The sequence below is a fragment of the Chaetodon auriga genome, chromosome 19 (genome assembly GCF_051107435.1).
Source record: "Chaetodon auriga isolate fChaAug3 chromosome 19, fChaAug3.hap1, whole genome shotgun sequence".
Taxonomy (NCBI): Eukaryota; Metazoa; Chordata; class Actinopteri; order Chaetodontiformes; family Chaetodontidae; genus Chaetodon; species Chaetodon auriga.
The window spans coordinates 20256598-20275266 of NC_135092.1; the positions used below are offsets into that span (position 1 = coordinate 20256598).

At 43.5% G+C, this 18669-nt stretch overlaps 1 protein-coding gene across 1 annotated transcript; it reads right to left on the reverse strand.

Annotated features, from left to right (window-relative positions):
• Nucleotides 1–251: 251 nt before the first annotated feature.
• On the reverse strand, nucleotides 252–17752 carry LOC143338382 (uncharacterized). The gene is given in 25 exon segments (XM_076758740.1): nucleotides 252–3321; nucleotides 3611–3759; nucleotides 3964–4141; nucleotides 4677–5246; nucleotides 5561–5635; nucleotides 6151–6225; nucleotides 6318–6479; nucleotides 6632–6730; nucleotides 8016–8117; nucleotides 8571–8780; nucleotides 9068–9157; nucleotides 11965–12000; nucleotides 12557–12641; nucleotides 12751–12855; nucleotides 13014–13104; nucleotides 13656–13772; nucleotides 14156–14267; nucleotides 14420–14500; nucleotides 15272–15343; nucleotides 15421–15516; nucleotides 15602–15705; nucleotides 15791–15860; nucleotides 15965–16052; nucleotides 17050–17175; nucleotides 17522–17752. Coding segments are annotated over 25 exon segments (3207 nt in total). The 5' UTR covers nucleotides 17617–17752; the 3' UTR covers nucleotides 252–3102.
• Between the last annotated feature and the right edge of the window lie 917 nt (nucleotides 17753–18669).

Consider the following 18669-nt stretch of genomic DNA (forward strand, 5'->3'; position numbering starts at 1 on the left):
ATTTCATAAAAAGAGGAAAGAGTCGAGAAAAGTGAGAAAAATGGAGACGAATTTGTGCAGTTTTTTTCATTTTATCTGCAAAGTGAGTACTTTTACTTTTGATATTTTAAGTATATTTTGATTATAATAAGTCTGTTGGAGTATTTTTAGATAGTTGTACTGGTACTTAAGTAAAGGGTCTGAATACTTCTCCCACCACTGCTAGTGAGTAGCCCTCTACTAAAAAGGAGACTAAAATGATCAACAAGCTGAAACCAGCAAACTTTAATACATACTGCATGTCCTTTTTAGCATAATACATCAATTATCAACATCAGAATATATATGGCTCTGATTTCAAGGTACATAAATCACTCAACAAAATACCCTGTTTGGACAAACAACCAATACAAAGTGCACGAATAAAGTCCGTTCAAGTCAACTGCGTCACATCACAGAACTGCTGTTGTGTTTTTAGACAGAAAAAGAAACAGCTGAATTAAAGCTTACATTCAGGAAACCTTGGGAGGGTCTGTAATTTCAGGATAGTTTCATGGGACAGTATTAATTATCTCTGGTGCTTTTACATAAGTGACCAATGCATCATATTAAAATGGCACGCTTGCACACACACACGCACACGCGCACGCACGCACGCACGCACGCACGCACGCACGCAGCACAAACTTAATTATAAACATATTTGGCACCATATTTTAGCATAGAACATAAAATACAACTTGCAATACAACTTTGTTAGTATACGGAGGTAATATTTGATTTTGGCACATTACAAGAAAGGTTTAAAAAGCTCATGTAATCCTACGTATTACATGCTCCGTCTTCACTGAAAAGGTTTTAAGAATAGAAACCCACGTATAGCATGAACTCCTCAACATTAAAACGGTCTTTCTAAAAATCAGCTCACTTCACCGGATAGCCTGACGAGGAGCTACCGATCGAGATTTCCCACGTCGGCGAAGTCGAGCCGCGAATGCTCAATGACAAGGAAAGCACCATTTTTCCTCGGAGAGTTCAGAATTGGTTGCAGTTCTTCAGCGCCGTAATGAGTAATGTAAACAAATGAGTCGAGAATGACCTCTGTAAACCCTTAAAGCCGAGGTGTCGTCAAAGTCCAACAGACATAATCATGTATTGCACTCTGGAAGGAATCCTAAGTCCTCACTGCACAAAGGGGTCGTCCTGGCCTGTTCAAACCATCTTGACAAACAAAAAGCTGGTATATAGATATAGAATTAATAAGGTATTCAGTAATACTATGTTTATTATAACATCTTGTGTATATTAACATTGATATATAGATTATTTCAACATTATGATATGAAAGATACATATTTATAAATTGCTATGAATATAGGCAGGTGCTCCTGTTGAACAGACGCAGCGCCAGTTATAACATAATAACTATTCTATGATTATGTATTTTCATCCAAAAGAGTACAAATAAATGCTTTCACACGTGGCTCACGGAGTAAACCGATGTGAAACTCCATAGTGAATGTGAATTGAAGCCTCCCATGCACAGAGAGGCTTCAACACAGGTCGAGACTGGTTTTCAAACAGGCCAGCGTGAACCTTAAAAACCTCAGCATGCATGCTAAGTAAGTACAACAGCAGTCTCTGGTGGACACGTAGAAAAATCACATGTCACTTTGAGCATAATGTAGATCTGTGGTGCCTTATTGGAAATCAGTGAGAGCACGTTGAAACGCGAAGGTTCAAAGAGTACCCTGGGGCTGCACTGAACATCGATCTGCAATAAATAACGTCAATAACAGCCCGCGACCTATGACAAAGCACGACAATCTCTTGTTTTCATCTCACCTCGTTTCAGCCTCTCGACCTCCACACACATTTACCTCAAGTATATCTGCACCAACATATATATTAGATTCACATCAGTATTCTATCGTAGAGCAGCAGAAACACATATGCACTGGATATTGTATGGACAGAAAACAAGGAACGGACAATTCCTTCATTTCGTGGAATCTGTGTTAACCTCAATCTGTGGTGGGGCACAGTACTATGTGTTGAGATGAGCTAGTGAGCATATCCTGGGGAAAAGCCCCGCTATGTACGTTTGTACATAGCGACAAAAACACATGTAAGTTTTATGCCTCAGGCTTGACTGGCAAGCTGCCCTGACTCCTTGGTAACTCCACTGTATCTTCCACAGATGTACCAAACCACCAATCATAACCACCGACCCCTAATAGGAACAAATACGCAACATTAACTTTACATGTAAGTAGCCTGGTTCCAAAGACATGCAGGCAATGTCCACCATCACGGATGGCTAATTCACTAACAAGTTTAACAACAAACGAGGAACCTTCATGAAGCTCAGTCCAAATAAGGAGCAACTTCATACTTAAACGCCAACGGCATGCACTTTGCACAAAAAAAAAAAATGCCTGTAATCTTATTCATAACATAACTCCACGTTTGTCTATGCAAATTCACTCGACACTGGAACTGAGAAGCTCACGATATCCACAACCTGCAGGAAAAAGCAAGAACTGCACCAAGCCATGCTCTAACTAAAGTCTACTGCCAGCTTTCTACAGTGACACCAGAATGATCACATCAACTATCTGTAATCTACGATCCTCCTCAAACACAGTCTGTTCTGCAGCATCCCGAGTCTTTACACGTACTGTAGGAGCTAAAAAAAAAAAAAAACGCTTTTCACTCTTTTCACTGCATCGTAGCTTTGACATCTCGGCTTCTACTGCACTGACCGCGCTTGCTTCTGTGTCCTTTAACTGAAAACCACAACTGAAGCGACATTTTATCACCATGGGAGTGGTGTTGGGATGTCGAAAGAAAGGGAAAAAAAAGTTGTGCACCCAAAAAAGGACAGCAATGACGGCGGTTCTCGAATCGAGACCACCGGATATGACGATGCCAGCGCGATCTGGACGGAGCAAACTGCAGCCCCATGCAGCACTAAGCTGCAAGCAGGTTTGTCTCCCTAAAGCAGCAGGGGACAGGAAGATGCCTGAACAGAGCCCTAAAGGGACCACGACTGAGCCAAAATGAAGCCTTAATGGTCACAGAGCTGCCTGGTTGCCAAACTGTACCGCTCCGTGGAGCCACCTAGAGGCCGGTGAGGTCCACGATCGCTTTGATGAAGATGGTGTCGTCGCGGATGTAAGAGTTCTTGGCGTCGAGCTTGGAGAGCGGGCAGAAGAGCGGACAGCCGCTGGCGATGTTCATCTCGCTCACAGGTCTCTGGAAGGAAGAGGACGTGACGTCGGGTCGAAAGGCGTCGATGATGTGCTCCCGGTTGCTCTGGTCCAGCAGCATCAGAGTCACCTGGAAATTAGATATATTTACTGTTATCGTGTCTGTTCACAATGTGTTTCTTTTTGGAAAGGAGTGAAAAGGGAAGTCTTTCCTGCCACTGAACATTTGTATGTGAGGGAATATATGTTGTGAACAGATAACAAAAAAATCTGCATCTTTAATTTGACGCCTTGAATTAGACACTGCAAGAGACCAAACATGCAGTTTCCAGCATGTTCTTTGTTAGCGGTGAAGCCTGGTCCTTCAGTAATGAAGGGGATAAAAACTGTCAGGAAACATCTGTCTGTGGCTCATTTACCTTCTGGTTGAAAGGCCATTTGAGCAGAGCGTCACTCAGTCCCCTCATCACCACAAAGAACAGGGACAAGTGGCTGCCACGCCCCGTCCCATCGCCATTCAGGTAGATCCGCAGACACATCTTGTAGCCGTACTTACTGGTATAGAAGGCTGAGAGGAAAGAGAAATTCAGCTTTAGTCGTGTGCAGATAATGAGGCTTCTGTAACTGAGGCTTCACTTGGATTCTAGTAAGCTGGACCTGTTGTATGTGCTAACATGAGCATCCCGTTCAGATCAACCACACTTTGGACCAGACCTGGCTGCCCTCGGGTCCCTTTTGGATGAGCCATCTATGCATCATGCAGTTCTGTTACCTGGGGAAAACATGGCAGGGGCTCGACCTGCGATGGCGTCCTGTCTCTTCTTGGCGAAATCAGAGATCCTCCAGACGAAGACGCCATCGAAGGTGGTGGCAGACATTTCCCTCAGCCGACCCTCCATCTCAGCTACTGTTAGGTCCTTCAGCCCCACTGTCCTCTCCAGCTGTCGCACCTGGGAAACAAACACACGGTGTTCATAAGGCCACATACTGTATATCAATATCTGCATATACACACACAGCAGAGTGTCAGTGTTCCAGGTATATAAGAACCAGGAACTGTACTCATAGTGCAACTTATTCTACTTTGTCTAACTTCTATTTGGGGGATAAGCGCTCACGTTTTGAAACTACACTCCCACAATGCTTTGGTGGGTGTAAACAGGAAGTATAATCACAATGGATTGAGTAACGCTGAGGGCTACAACTTGTGTTTTCAGCCCATGTTTCTTTACATTTTAGCAATTGGCACCATGAAAGGTTTGCCGAATTAACCATTAGCAGTTGCTGTTTGCGGTGTGTTCATGGATATACGGGCAGCTCTCACTGGATTACTTTGATACTGAAGAAAACTTAAAAATGTGATGATTCTCAGGCAAGTTCTGCAGTTATAAGGAGCACTGTTTTTTCTCTGATTTCTGGCAGATTTGACTTGTGACTGTGTGATTTTTTTTCTGCAGTTATGGTTCAGTTTCCCTCCAGTCCAACCTTGTTACTCAGAGCCTCGATCTTGTCCTGGTCCAGTTTGTGCTGACGGTTGCTGGCTTCCATGGTGGTGGCAAACCTCTCCACCTCTCTGTTCAGGACACACACCACATTTTCGAACGTGCCGGCTTTAACCTCAAGCTCTGTGCACCTGCGACCCAGCTCGGCCACCTTGGTCTTCTCGCTGTGGAGCTGGAGCTCCAGAGCCGCGCCCACCGAGCTGGGCAGGGGCGTGAAGGAGGTAGACACAGACAGAGTGGGAGCCAGAGTGGGCGGTGGAGGGAGAGGAGCTGAGGCGGGTGGACCAGGAGGACCGGAGCTGGAGGATGAGGAGGAGGCGGCGGTGGCTCCCTGCACGGGAGGCCCAGAGGAGGTGGTGCTAAGCTGGGAGACTCTGGCCTCAAGCTCTCTGAGGGACTGTTGGAGTTCCACCAGTTTGTGTCCAGCTAGTTCCAGTCCCTGGGGCTGCAGGCCCTCCATGCTCACTTTCATGCCCATAATGTAGTGCAGCAACAGATTGAGGTGCTCGTAGGCAAAGCCGCGCTCGTGGTCATGAATCTTTTCCTTTTCCACCTATGAGAATGGAGGAAAATGTAAAAGACACAATAAATGCATGCACCCTGATAAGGGACTGTATGAAAATTATTGGGATGGAGAGGGGGCTTAGCTTTTAAAGAACAAGCTTTTTTTTATAATCACCAAGCTTTGTAATGCAACTATTTTTAAATGTTTTTGACAATAAATCTCACAAAAGAATTAATCTGATGAGAGAAAGAGAGAAAAGGAAAAAAATGCATGACGCTCCCTCTGACCTCTCATTTTCATACAGTCCCTAACCTGAATGTGTCTAACAGTGAGGACGTTAAGAGGACAATGAGGCTACTTACAGACATGTCACATCCCACCACATGAAATCGACACGGAGTTCTGAATTTGCTGCAGAACTTAATATGATCCACATACTGAAAGCAAAACAGTAAAAAGGATTATTAGCATATTTAGCGACTTCCTGCAGTTTGTGCCTCTCATGCATGCTGATCTTTGAAGAACCCAGAAGAGGTTCAGAGGATATTTACAGAATCCGAAAAGATTCCATCAAAAAAACATTTTTAATGCTGTTTTCCAAGTTCTGAGTCTTTTTCTTGATCCAAACAAAGATGGAAGCCAAAAATGAATTTACACTGAGATTACTTTATGCTTTTTCTTTAATTTTCATACAAAAATAGCATCTTTATAGCAGCGACGGAGGTAATCTCTGGCTGCCTGGACAGAATGTGTTTTCCTCCAGACGGTTGGAGGGAAGAGTCTTTGAGGATTCTGGAAATACTCTGAGAAGAGAGTTCTTCAAGTGTTTTTCAAATCTTTCCAAGTTTCACGCTCAGCTCTGCGACTCGAACGTAATCACAACACGAGAGGCACAAGCTGAGGATGAGCAGCTCCGTGGGACTGTTTATCTGCATGCTGCTCACAGATTCACCTTTTCTCTGGGTATTTTCTTCTTGGCGCAGCCTTCACAGATCATCGGGTACTTGGGACAAATCTCGTCATGTGCCTGGAAAACAAGAGTTTCTTTTAACGACACACAAACGGCTGCTGTGACGTGCGGCTTAGCATCCCAGCAGGTCTAAATAAATCATGTCCAACCTTGATGTTCTTGAAGTGAAACGGCTCCTTGCAGTACTTGCAGTTGAGCGTCCTCTCCGGGCACTCTCGCTCGTTATGGCGCTCCTGTTCGTTGAAGCGAATATGTTCTTTGCAGGAGGGGCAGGGGATGATCATGAACTCACACTTGCCCTCGTGGTTCAGCTGTAAAAAGTAGATTTTAAGGTGTGCTGGGAGCCTTCGCTGTCTGCATGCGTGCACAACAAGGGAAGCTAAGCTAGCAAAACACAGATGAATCAGTTCACAGACGGATCAGGTCCATCTGAAAACAATGAGAACAAAGGGGAGTCACTTACCTCATACTCTTTAATCGTGCCTTTCCAAGTGCAGCTTTCATTGACACAAACAGCTGAAAGGTGTTCAACTTCCCTTCGAACTGCGTTGTCAGGAAAAGCCTGAAAAAACAGGAGAAAACAAAAGGATGAGGAAAGCTGCTCCAGCTGCATCAACGCTTTGTGTGTTTTTCTCCTTGTTGTCGGCGTGTATGATCAGCTGAGGGCGTGAGCTCGTGTTCTTAGGATCGCACCGGGAGGACGGACTCATGAGCAGCTGCGTTTGTTCTGCACGTCTGCTCACAAATAAAGCATGAGGCAGCTTCTTCGCTTCTGGTCTGAACAAGCCTTCAGAGCCAAAACTGTGGCCGCAGCGAGCCGTGAATGTCGGATCAGAGCGGGACAGGCGAGTCCATCTCATCCATTATTGCAAGGAATGAATTTTTGTCCAGTTTGCACATGTTCATAGAGAAAAATGTGGTCATGGCATGAAATCAAGTCAAAGGCAAACCGAACGTTCTGCTTTCATTCATCATCAGTGTAATTCCTCAGCAGCAGTTTGTTCCTGTGGCTCTTCAGTACCTGAAGCTGTTTGGTCAAAACGGGCTAAAAGGGAAGCATACCGGAGTTCTGGATAAATAATATAAAATATTGTGATGAAGATGGCTGAAATCTCTGTATCTGTGGCCAAAGTACATTTACTATTTTACTACTACTACTACTATTTTTCCACCCCACAGGAGGGCCCGACCCCGAGGTTGGGAACCACTGGACTATGTTAGCTGACTGTATATAAAGCAGTTAAAAGTCCCTTCACCTGCAGGACTGACAAACATCTGGAAGTATTATTGATAGAAACTCTTTTCACAGCATGTCTATGGTATACTGTGGTTAAAACTGTACAATGATAACTGGTGAAAATAAAACTCAGGCCAGTTAAAACTGGTCTAAATGAAACTGAGACTGGTTAAAACTGGTTAAAGTTGGTCAAAACAAAACCATAACTGGTCAAAATGAAATGGACACTGGTTAAAACTGGTCAAGATTAAGCTAAGACTGGTTAAAACTGGTCAACTTAAAACTGAAAATGGACAGAAATGGTCAAAAATAAACCAAGACTGCATTATTATTATTATTTACATGTATATGTTTATATTCCAAGCAAATTTAAAGACATTTGAAGACATCGTTTGGGAGGCTGTGATGGACAGTTTTATTTTTTATAGAGCAAAAGTTTGATGGATTCATGGAGAAAACAAGGCAGAATTGTGGCTGCTTTGTTTAAAACACTCCTGAGACGCCATGAGACCGATGATGTGCGTAAACCACATCAAGAAATTCCCTTTAATTCAACAAAAACTCGAATTCAAGACATTTGTGAAGTGGAAGAAAATACGTAGAAACTCACACATCCTTGTTTCAAAATCGACGTGGGGTCCTCAAAAATATCCTCTTTAATGCAGGCATTGCATTTCTGGGGTCCATTACTGCAATAAAACAAGATTACACGCTGATATACTGCACATGCAAAATATGCACACAGTACATTTACACAACTCCTGTACTTTAAGTACAATTTTGAGCTCGTATTTTACTGGAGTATTTCGAATTTCTGCTCCTACTTCACTACAATTCAGAGAGAAATATTCATTTAATAACTTTTTAGATTACAGATTACTAACACAAAATATAATTCAGCTCATAAATGCTGATGTAGTATTACAGATAAGGTACTCAGCAGTATATAATGTAATAAAAATGAGCTCCACCTTTAGCAGCTGCAACATTAAAGCCATGAACACTTGGATACATTCACTACATTTAGATATTTCTGTACTTTTACTCTAAATTCTTGCATGCATGACGTGAGTATTTCTGCGCTGTGGCGCTGCTACTTGTACTCTAAACTTAAAGATCAGAGTACTTCTTCTACCACTCAGAGTAAGTCTGGGCCCTTGGTCACCTCACGGTCCTGTTGAAGCAGTAGGAACAGAAGCGATGTCCACACTGGGCCTGGAACGGTCGGCGGAGGATGTTGTGACAGCAGTTGCACAGGTGCTTGTCCTCCAGCTTGTTGCCCAGGATCTTCTTGGGGAAGCCCGGTTTGTTGCTCTCCATGGACGAAGGGGGGGACGGTTCCTGTGCGGCCATGGCGCCTGTTCACACGTCACACCTGGGGAGAGAGGCAAGGCGTGAGGAAGAACTTCACGCCGATGCAACAGTTTGGGATGAATGTGCCTTTGGACGCGCTGTCAGCCATCAAACATGACTGTGCTCCACGTTTGGAGAGGAGCAGTAATGGTTCCTCTCTGTGGCAGAGCATCACAGGCCAGCTGAGAGGCCCACACCCTTTGTTTACATCCCCACTCTGCATTCACGGCTCCTGGTGCTCGACTTGGCACAAACTGATGGTGATCCTCTCTTCCTACTCAAACAATTCACACGCTCAGCTCAGCCTACCCAGCAACGATGCTGACAAATCGCACATCCATTGTCTGTGCTCCGCTTCCTTTCCCCCTTCCCCGTCGCTGTTGCTAAGCTATCAGCTTCCTTTGGTCAGAAGTGGTACCCAGCACGCCGCCACGCCCCTTTCAAACCTCGAGCTGGCTGGATGAGAGACACCGTTTACTGGAAACGCTTTTGCAAAAGCGAACGCCAGAGTTTGCGCTTACCTGCGTTTCGGTCTAAACTGTCATCGCGTGCACAGGCTGTGAGATCACTTTCCTGCTCGCGGGTCGTCGCTCGCGCTGTGTGCCGATACGATGTGTGGTTCTGCAGCCGACTGGAGGTGTTTTCTTCAACGTTAGCCACATAATATAGATGTGGTCCCCAAAAAGCGATGGCTGTTATTGTCCAATATCGCCATTGCACTTCCAGACTGGGTGTTACGTCATGCGGGGGGCTGGACACGGGTTGATGGGCAGACGAGGTGTGCAGGCGCGCATGCCATTGGCTCAAAGCTCCGGAGTGGGCGGGCTGCTTTGTTGTGGGAGCACAATAAACATCCAGAGAAGCGGTTCTATAAATGCACATTACATGCGTCTGTTTTCAGAGCTCCTGCGTCCTGCAGCCGTCTGTCGTTCACTGTGTTACATCTTCAGTGTGAAATGTGCTGAATATTTATACACATTTATTTAAATACAGTACAAAGAGTACAACCAGGAACCCTTCATGAAGAGTTAACAGAGAAGTATTCAGGTCCTTTACTGGAGCAAGAACAGCAACATCACAGTGCAGAAATGCTCTGCTGCAAAAGTACAAGCATCAAAATGTGCTTTAAGTACCAAAAGTACAAATAATAATAAATCATAGTACTCCCTGTGAGTGTTGCAGGAAAGTGGGGCTAGTTTTAATTACTTTACACACTGCTGGCTTGTGAAAACCCAAACCTAAAATAATGCATCATATTTAATTTTGTATCATTACTCTGAATCTGCAAAGTCTCTTAAATACATGTAGTGGAGTAAAAAAACAATATCTCCCTCTGAAATGTCTCAGAGTATAAGTAAAGTACACTTACTCAAGTATAACTACCTCAAAATTCTACATGAGTACAGTACTTGAGCTATTTCCCACAGACGGGCCTTTCCACTGGATCACGTTCATATTGTACAGATGTTCATATAGATGTACATGTTGATGCTTCTCATGTGCTGAAACCAACACACATGCTGTATTTCACATGGAATTAGCAGCCTGTGATCGTCCATGTCTCCGGCTTTTCACTGAAAACCACACGACAAACTGTGTGTTTGTGTTTCTGACTCATTTTCATTCCAGCACGACAAGCGTTCACACAAGCCACGCAAATATTTTCAAAAATGACACCGAAAGAAGAAATCAGGAGCTGAAAAACATGAAAATGAGTCACTGCAGAGTGGGAGTGAAGAGGAAAGAGCAGCAGAGGAGCAGATAGAGAGGAGAGACTGAACCAGAGCAAACACCACGTTTATGTTTGGAAGCTGCAGAAGAGCAGCGGCCGGGTTTGTCCTCCCTTTGCCTGCTTGAACCAGAGCAACTTCATCTAATCCAGACACAAAGACGGCATTCATGACCGAGAACCAGTGATCCCTGTTGATAGAGAATGGACACAATGGGATCTTTTAGCATTTCAAAAGACAAACGGTGGCTCCGGCACCTGACTCCACCAAACTCCAGGCTAATCTTAAAATGGGCAAAGAGGTGGAGCGTGGGTGGAGATGTGGCAGGCAGAATGGAGCCTGGTTGGTGGCGCTGAGCAACTACCTGTCACTCAAAACAGCCACGCCCATGGCTTTGTACAACTTTATGTTATGTGAAAAATCTTCCCCCGTACAGTTATGAGCAGGTTAGCTTTAGCTAAGAAGCTGTAGAGACCACATCAGGCTGTAAAAACCCAGTTCTTCTTGCATCGCTGCCAGCAGGCCGTTCACCAGCTCTGAGCCTCCTCTGGTATCCTGTGAGCGTAATCTTGAATACATCCGAGTCTCCTGAGAGCTGTTTGCATACATTTGTATGGCGACACACACACACACACACAGTCAGGTGACTGCGAGGTCAGCCTTACAGAAACCTGGTGAACAAGTAAAAACGCACAAGAGACTTTTATTTCTGCGACAGTCACAGCAGCTGAAGGCACAGACCTGGATGTAAACGGAAAGATTCGCCACACCAGCGCGGCTGAAAACACGAGCTCGCTCTTCTCTGTGATGCTGACTGCTCTCCTCAAGCACAAACACCCAGCGTCATATTTCAAAGTAAAAACACGAGTAAAACAGGACAAACTGAAGCTCTTGAGTTGCGTAAGTGAGCAAACTTGTAATGTACAGGGTTAAAAGCTACAGACTGGACCTCATTTGGATGGAAAATACCTGTTCAGCCCAGTTGATTTGCTTTCATTTGCAAATTTTAACAAAGAAGAAGGTACTATGAACATAAAGACATCATACCAACATCCCCGGCTGAGTGATTCATATACTTTACATAAATATAAGTTATTGGCAATTCAATTCTAACAAAGAACACATAAACAGCACAAGTTGACCTTTTAAGAAATGTGTGGAAACACTGAAATAAGACCTTTGGACCTCAAAAATCCCACTATTGTGAAATGAAAATAAAAGCTCTCAGATAAATACGACACAAACGCGAACACTGACACACTAACAGGCTGCTTCAGTTCACCCTCCAGCACAACATTTTGTTCAGAAAGAGTCCTGAGTAGGAAGAGAAAGAAGCCATTATTGCACAATTTAAGTTAAAGTTCACATAATTTGAAGAAAGCTTTCTGACCACTGCTGATCTTCAGTGATAAATCAACATCTCCAATGAAAGTAAAGCTTCTGTCCGGACTGGCCAGCACACGACTCTTCTTTTCAAGTCTCTTCAAGTAGCTTCCGCAGGTTTCTTTGAATCTAGGATTAAAAAAATTAAGAAAATCTGAAAACATGCACAGTAAACCCATTTTAAACTACGACTGACTATAAACTACTGCAGATACTTTCATAAATATTACACGAGTAGGAAGATAAATGTCGGATTTTGAAATGAATAATGTTTTATTCATTGTTTTTAATAATAGATTTATAAGCAACATGATTTTAATGCAGCTTCTTCTGCTTTTAGTAAGCACTGTATTGCTATGTAAAGTCAAGGCTGCCTCTAATGATCATGTTAACTGTCGATGAATCTGTTGATTATTTTCTTGATTAATTGATTAGTTTTTTGGTCTTAGAGTGTCCACAACCCAAATATATTCACATTACTGTCACAGAAGAGGAAAGAAACCAGAAAATATTCACATTTAAGAAGCTGGAATCAGGGAATTTTCTTAAAAATTCCTTAATTGATGATCAGAATAGCCGGTGATTACTACTTATTATTACATTTTACATGTTGGTTAATAGCTTCCCTTTAGTCAGAGCTTACTCCCTCCGATGCACATCAGTTCATAACGTTTTGATGACAAACCTTCTCGAGCTTGAACAAGTTGGTCGACAGCTCTCCATAGATCTCAGCATTCACTTCATTCTGGGATCTGTGGCTCACAGCATTTCTGCAACAAGATTTGCACTAAATCATTGATCAAACAACGTGTGATGCTTTACTAAACCAACACCGCCCGAGTCTCTGATGTTACGTTTCTCCAACAGGTTAGCTCTTACTCGTTCCGAACGTGCTCCCCCATCGACACCAGGGAGTTCAACCGATGCTCCAGAGCCACAATCTTGAAAGCCATGTAACAGGAGGACAGAACGAGAACGCTAACTCTGTGAAGAGGCCCAAACACAGTGACGGATGAACAGTCAGACACCCACCACACGGAAACAATCGCTAACACGCCCAAACAATGGAAATGGACTTGCCGGAGAAATCTAACACTTGTCCTCACGGCTTCTCGTGTTCCACATAATGAAAGGTAACTCACAAAAACAAGTAGATGAGGAGGATGGCGTGTAGCGACATGGGCTGTGAGGGTTTGTCTTTGAGCGCGACTCCCCGGGTCGGCTTCGTGGAGCCTACGAGGAAAAACGAAAGAGAAGAAATACTGATGTGGTAGATGCTAGCTGTAGTGAAATGAAACTTTTAAAAATGTAAACAAGCTGTAATATTAAAGGAATATTTGTTTTTACATGATAGAGCTGAAGATTGACACCGCTCTCATGGAATATAAAGCAGGAGACGGCTAGCTTAGCTTAGCATAAAGACTGGAAACAGGGGGAAACAGCTAGCCTGGCTCCAAAGCTAACAAAATCAGCCTACCAGCACATCAAAAGCGCTTCAATTCAGACACTATGTTGTATATTTGTTTATTCATTCTGTGCAAGTGTAAAAACCTGCAAGTGAAAGAGTTAGCGAGCTGTTTCCTGAGTTTATGCTAAGCTATGCAAATCAGTGCATTAGCTTCATTTTTTCAGTACAGACATGAGAGTGGCATCAATCAATCTCTCAGCCAGAAATGTCAAACTGTCCCTTTAAACATGTACAGATTCTGGCAATCTCTGAAACCCAAACTACAGCGGTACAAAAAAAGCTCTTTTCCACTCAAAGGGATCCAGTTTAAAAGTACCGTTTTTAACGGCAGCTCCGTGCTTTTGGCTGGGAGTCTGGAGGTGAATGTCTGCGTGGACTGAAACCTCTCCCCCCTTCACTGCGCTGAGAAATGTGCCCGGCAGACCGCTGAAGTCTGCCCAAATAAACAGAAAGAAGCTGTGACTCACGGCCGGTAAATATTAGTAACAGAAGCACAAACATCCCCACAGATCAACACGCACTTCGCTTTAAAGGTTAAAAAATCAAACTGACACAAAGAACAGGCAGAGGATGTCGTTCATCATTCAGCAGGATCATCGCTGTTTTCATGCTAACCGCCTTCACTATAACAAAGCCTCAATGGCTCAAATTTCACTTGGCTTCACTCCAGCTATTTGCAAACCAAAGAGTGTCTGAGCTACAGTGACACCTGACACGCTCAGCACAAAAAAACCTAAGTGTGTACAGTAGAGTAAGCATACAGTAGCTTTGGAGAGGGTGGATGTGTACATGGAGGGAGGAGGACGGAGCACACACCGGTTATTTTATCATAATCCGGAGTTTGAGAGCCGGAGCTGCTGCTCTCCATCATCTCCTGCCGCCTTTGTTGCACAACCCCATCGAGGTCAGAGAAGTCTCTAGAAAAGTCCTGCAGCGCACATACAGGAAGATATACAATGGATACCTCATGCAGAGTGGGTACTGTACAACAATAGAACGAGGCGTTTCTACAGATGTTTAATCACAATGGAAAATATATGAATAAATAAATAAACCCGGTAGAAAAGAGTGCGGACTGACCAGAGGAAGAGACGATGGGCACTTTACCCTGAAGCTGTTCTCGCAGGAGGAAGTAACGGGGCTGTTACAGGTCTTATCCACCTGGAACGACAGAGTACACGTTAGGACGCAGAAGTTCTTAAAGAAGCATTAATACGGCTTTAATACAAGCTACAAACACAGCACTGAAACATTATCGTCTTATAAAGTTGTAACGGCTAACGTGTTGTCAAACAACTGCCGGTTTCAGAGCAACACTAGCCTTCATTAGCTCGTGTTCGTGACCACTTGATGACTGCAAGTCTAACATTCACTTTCTATTTTGGTCTCCACCACCTCCTGAAGGAAATGTCCGGCTCATTAGCAGCTATTAGCAGCTGTTTGTTAGCTAGTTGGTAGCTAGCTGCCATTAGCTGTCAAGAAGGTCGCACACAGTGGATCTTTATACTTAAACTGGGTATATGTGACTTTGGACAAAGCTAGGCTAGCTGTTTCCCCTTGTTTCCAGTCTTCATGCTAAGCTAAGCTAACCGGCTGCTGGAGGTAGCTTCATATTTAGCATACAAACATGAGAGCTGTATCACTTTTCTCATGTTTACAGCTAACGTGCTATTGTTTAGACTGTAAAACAGTGAAAATAGCCCCAAGTGACGTCTTCAAACTGTAGTTTTATCCAGCCAACAGTCCAAAATACAAAGATATTCAACACTTTGTCACATAGAAATGTCAATGTTTCATTCGTGCTTAAATGATTAATCAACTTTCAAAATAGGTGTCGATTATTTTGTCATTTTTCGTAATTGTTTCAGATCTATTTTCTCAGGATATTCACACTAGAATAAAAAAAATTTCAATTCAGAAGATCTTAATTACCTCCAAATGAACGCAGATGGACCTCAGAAGCTTGTAGGTGGTGTTTCGAGAGAGGAAGGACACGAACACATGCTGGAAAACAGTCGTTACAAGTCACTTCATGTTTAGATCAGAAGAGAAAAACCTGATGGTCTGAACAGTCTTCTCACCTGATAACTTGTAGTTTCGATCACAAGCGCGTTTGGCACCAATAAAGCAGTTTTAGTCTTTTTGATAAACGTCACAGACAACACAGGGATTGAGATCTGGAGATGAGAAAACGCCACCGTGTTCAAGGTCCCGGCTCTGAATCAGGAAATCATTTCTGTGTTGCAGTTCGCTGTATCATACCTTTGTGTCTCTGCCAAACACTTTGGAGTGGAAACAGATCCAGTTGTCAGAGACAAACATTTTGCCCTGATACAAGATGTCTCTCTGCAGGGCACAGGTGTAACCTGTTGGCACAAACAGTTTCATTAACACGTCAACAATCGAACAATTCTTCGCCTCTCGGAGAGAAACGGAGAAGCTGAAACTTACTTTGTTTGAGGATCTCGTCTTTGCTGACCTCTTTGAATAACTTATGATAGTGAGCATTTGTCTTTGATAACTGAAAAGAACAGAGCAGACATTTGATTCATGAGGGAATCTGCAAAAACGTGTCAAATTTGTACTAAGTTTGGTGAGAACTGTGAGATGGGACGGTGTCCCTACGTGGCTGGGCTGAGACTTCTTCCTTTCAAACTTTGTTTCGAAGTCGCTCGGACTCAGCATTGGTGAAAGCTGCTCCACAGGTTTCAACCTGACAAATAAAAGGTCAGTGTTTATGTTTAAGCAGCGAGGTAACACCTGAGAGGACAGGTAAGATTCATCAGCGACTGCAGGAAAGCCCCAGTTACAGTGTTTTAACTCATAATAAAACATGATTATATGCTCACTTCTGCGTATCTGTTTAGCTATATATAGATCTATATACAGATGTTAGTCAGAGGTAAACATGGTTCATCTGCCGTTGTATGTTGGGTGTCAGCTGTGGTTGCATAAGGGCTGCTTACACAGCAATGGCAAAATCTGTAAACAGCACTTATACAGGTGTACAGTACTTAGGTGGAATAATAGCCAGTGAAGAATACAGTTTACTGACTGCTTCAGTGAAATGAGTCCAGTTTAGGCTGTGATGTGATTTAATGTTTAGGGCGTTACGCGGTAATAAATTTTAATTTGAATGAATCACTAAAAAAGAATATTTGATGTATATTAACATAAAAAAAACACTTAAACTTATCTTAAAAATGAGAAAGTTTACATTTAGGAAGATTTAAGGGATCTAAATTAAGTTCAGTTGTTTAAGCAGTTCAAAATATTAATTTTGGTCATTGGTAGAGCTGCAACTAACAATGTTTTCATTACCAATTAAACTGCTTTTCTTAATTTAACACTAATGTCTAACAAGTGTGTGTGAATTCTTTGTCCATGCTTAAGCTATATATCTATTTACATGCACATGCTCCCAGTACTCTTAAATTAATATAAACAAAAACAAAAAAAATCTAACAAGTGTTTTCTTCTTAAAAGTGTAAAAATAGTGAAAAAGCCAATCACAATTTCTGCTTTGGCAGAGTCCAAAGTGACGTCTGCAAATGTCTTGTTTTGTCCAACTATCAGTTTAAAAAAAATAAAAAAAATAAAATTCAAGCATTTTTCAAGTAAACTTTGTTTGACTTAAAAACAAAGCTGTTCTATCAGGTCTGTCATGTGAGCCTGAGCAGCCTCACAGAGGACAGCATAACCTTCCTCACCTCATGCCGGCTGGTTTCTTCCTGCACTCCGAGGGGTCTGTCTCTGTGTCCAGACACAGGTGGAGGTCTGCAGGTGACCGTCCGGGCCTCCTCTGCCTCCTCTCACCTCCATTCTCCACCTCAAACCTGGAGACATGACATGTTCTGTCTGTACCTGCACCCACTCACCTGCACAGGACTGTCATAACACATGAACTGTGCAGCTAAGTCATGCATCAAAGCAGCCGATCAGCTCTCACTCAGAACTGCAACTCAGTATGAAATGTTTTGTCAGGCAAAGCTTCTCGTGCACATTAACTCCATCTGCGCCTCTTCTGTGCCACGTACGCGTCTCGTGCAACCATTGAAAGTCAGCACAGCCCTTTAATTAAAAAAACAGGATATGCACGCAAACAACCACAACGCATCAGGCCTGAATCGACTGCAGCTGGAAGCCAAACCAGGCCTTCCTCTCCATCTTATCCACACTTACGTCGACCGCGTCCCCCGGGAGTCCTTGTGGGAAACTTGCTCCGGTGTGGATAACGGGGTCAGGGGTCTGTCCGCCTGCTCGGTCATCAGAACCATATTTCGGCTTCATTTACACGCCTCCCTCCATCGGCTTCAGCTGTCGCCCTTTGCGCCACATATAACTAAATACAGAGGCTCCAGGAAGCTTTGGCACGGAAAGTTTGGGAAGATCGCTCGATGAACCGAGCAGCCCGACAGAGGAGGAGCCGGGAAAGGGGAGGGAGCAGCGGGGAACAAGAGCAGGAACAACAGGGAAGAGCACTTCCCCTGCTGGAGCCGACGACTTCTGCAGCGTGGGATAAACTCTCCATTACTCCCTTTTAATAAAACAGAAGTAGGGAAAGATAACTTTAATGCAACTTCTAAAAGAAAGCGCGCACAAGGTTGAGCTTTGCGCGAATCCTTTGCGTCATCAGCTCCACGCCGTCAGGACTCCCGCAAGCTTTGCACAGCTGCTTCTTCATCGCCCTTCTGTTGTTTTCAGCTGTGGAGGCTCAAACTGTTTGATTCCTCAAACCTCAGCGTTACAGCAGAGTGCACGTGAGAGGGAAATCCAGCAGGGGGCGGCAGAGTCCAGCTGATGCGATGACTGAACTCTCAGGTGTGTTTTACCTTCAGGTGACCGCGGGGAGGGCTGGAAGAAGCCTCCAGCTGCTTCAGCGGCAAATACTACAGACGTATCATGAAAGAATATGAAATGGAAAGTAACTGAGTACATTTACTAAAGTGCTGTACTTTGGACAAGTTTGAGGTCTTTGTACTTCACTCGAGTGTTTCCATTTTCTGTTTCTTTGTACTTCTACTCCTCTACAGTTCAGAGGGAAATATTGTACTTCTCACTCAACTCCGTTTATTTGACCATTTTAATCCCAGTTTCAGATTATTAATTAAAACACATATAAATAATTAACAGATAAGAGTTTATTGATACCTGGAGGTAAATTCACAAGCTGGCCTGCAGGAAGTAAAGTAATTAAAATGAGTTCCACCTTAACCAGCTGCAGCAGTGAAGTGATGAACACATTAATTATGATCCAATCATATAATAAAAGAAATGGCTGCATAATGAGTACTTTTACTTTTGCTACCTTAAGTATATTTTGATGCTAA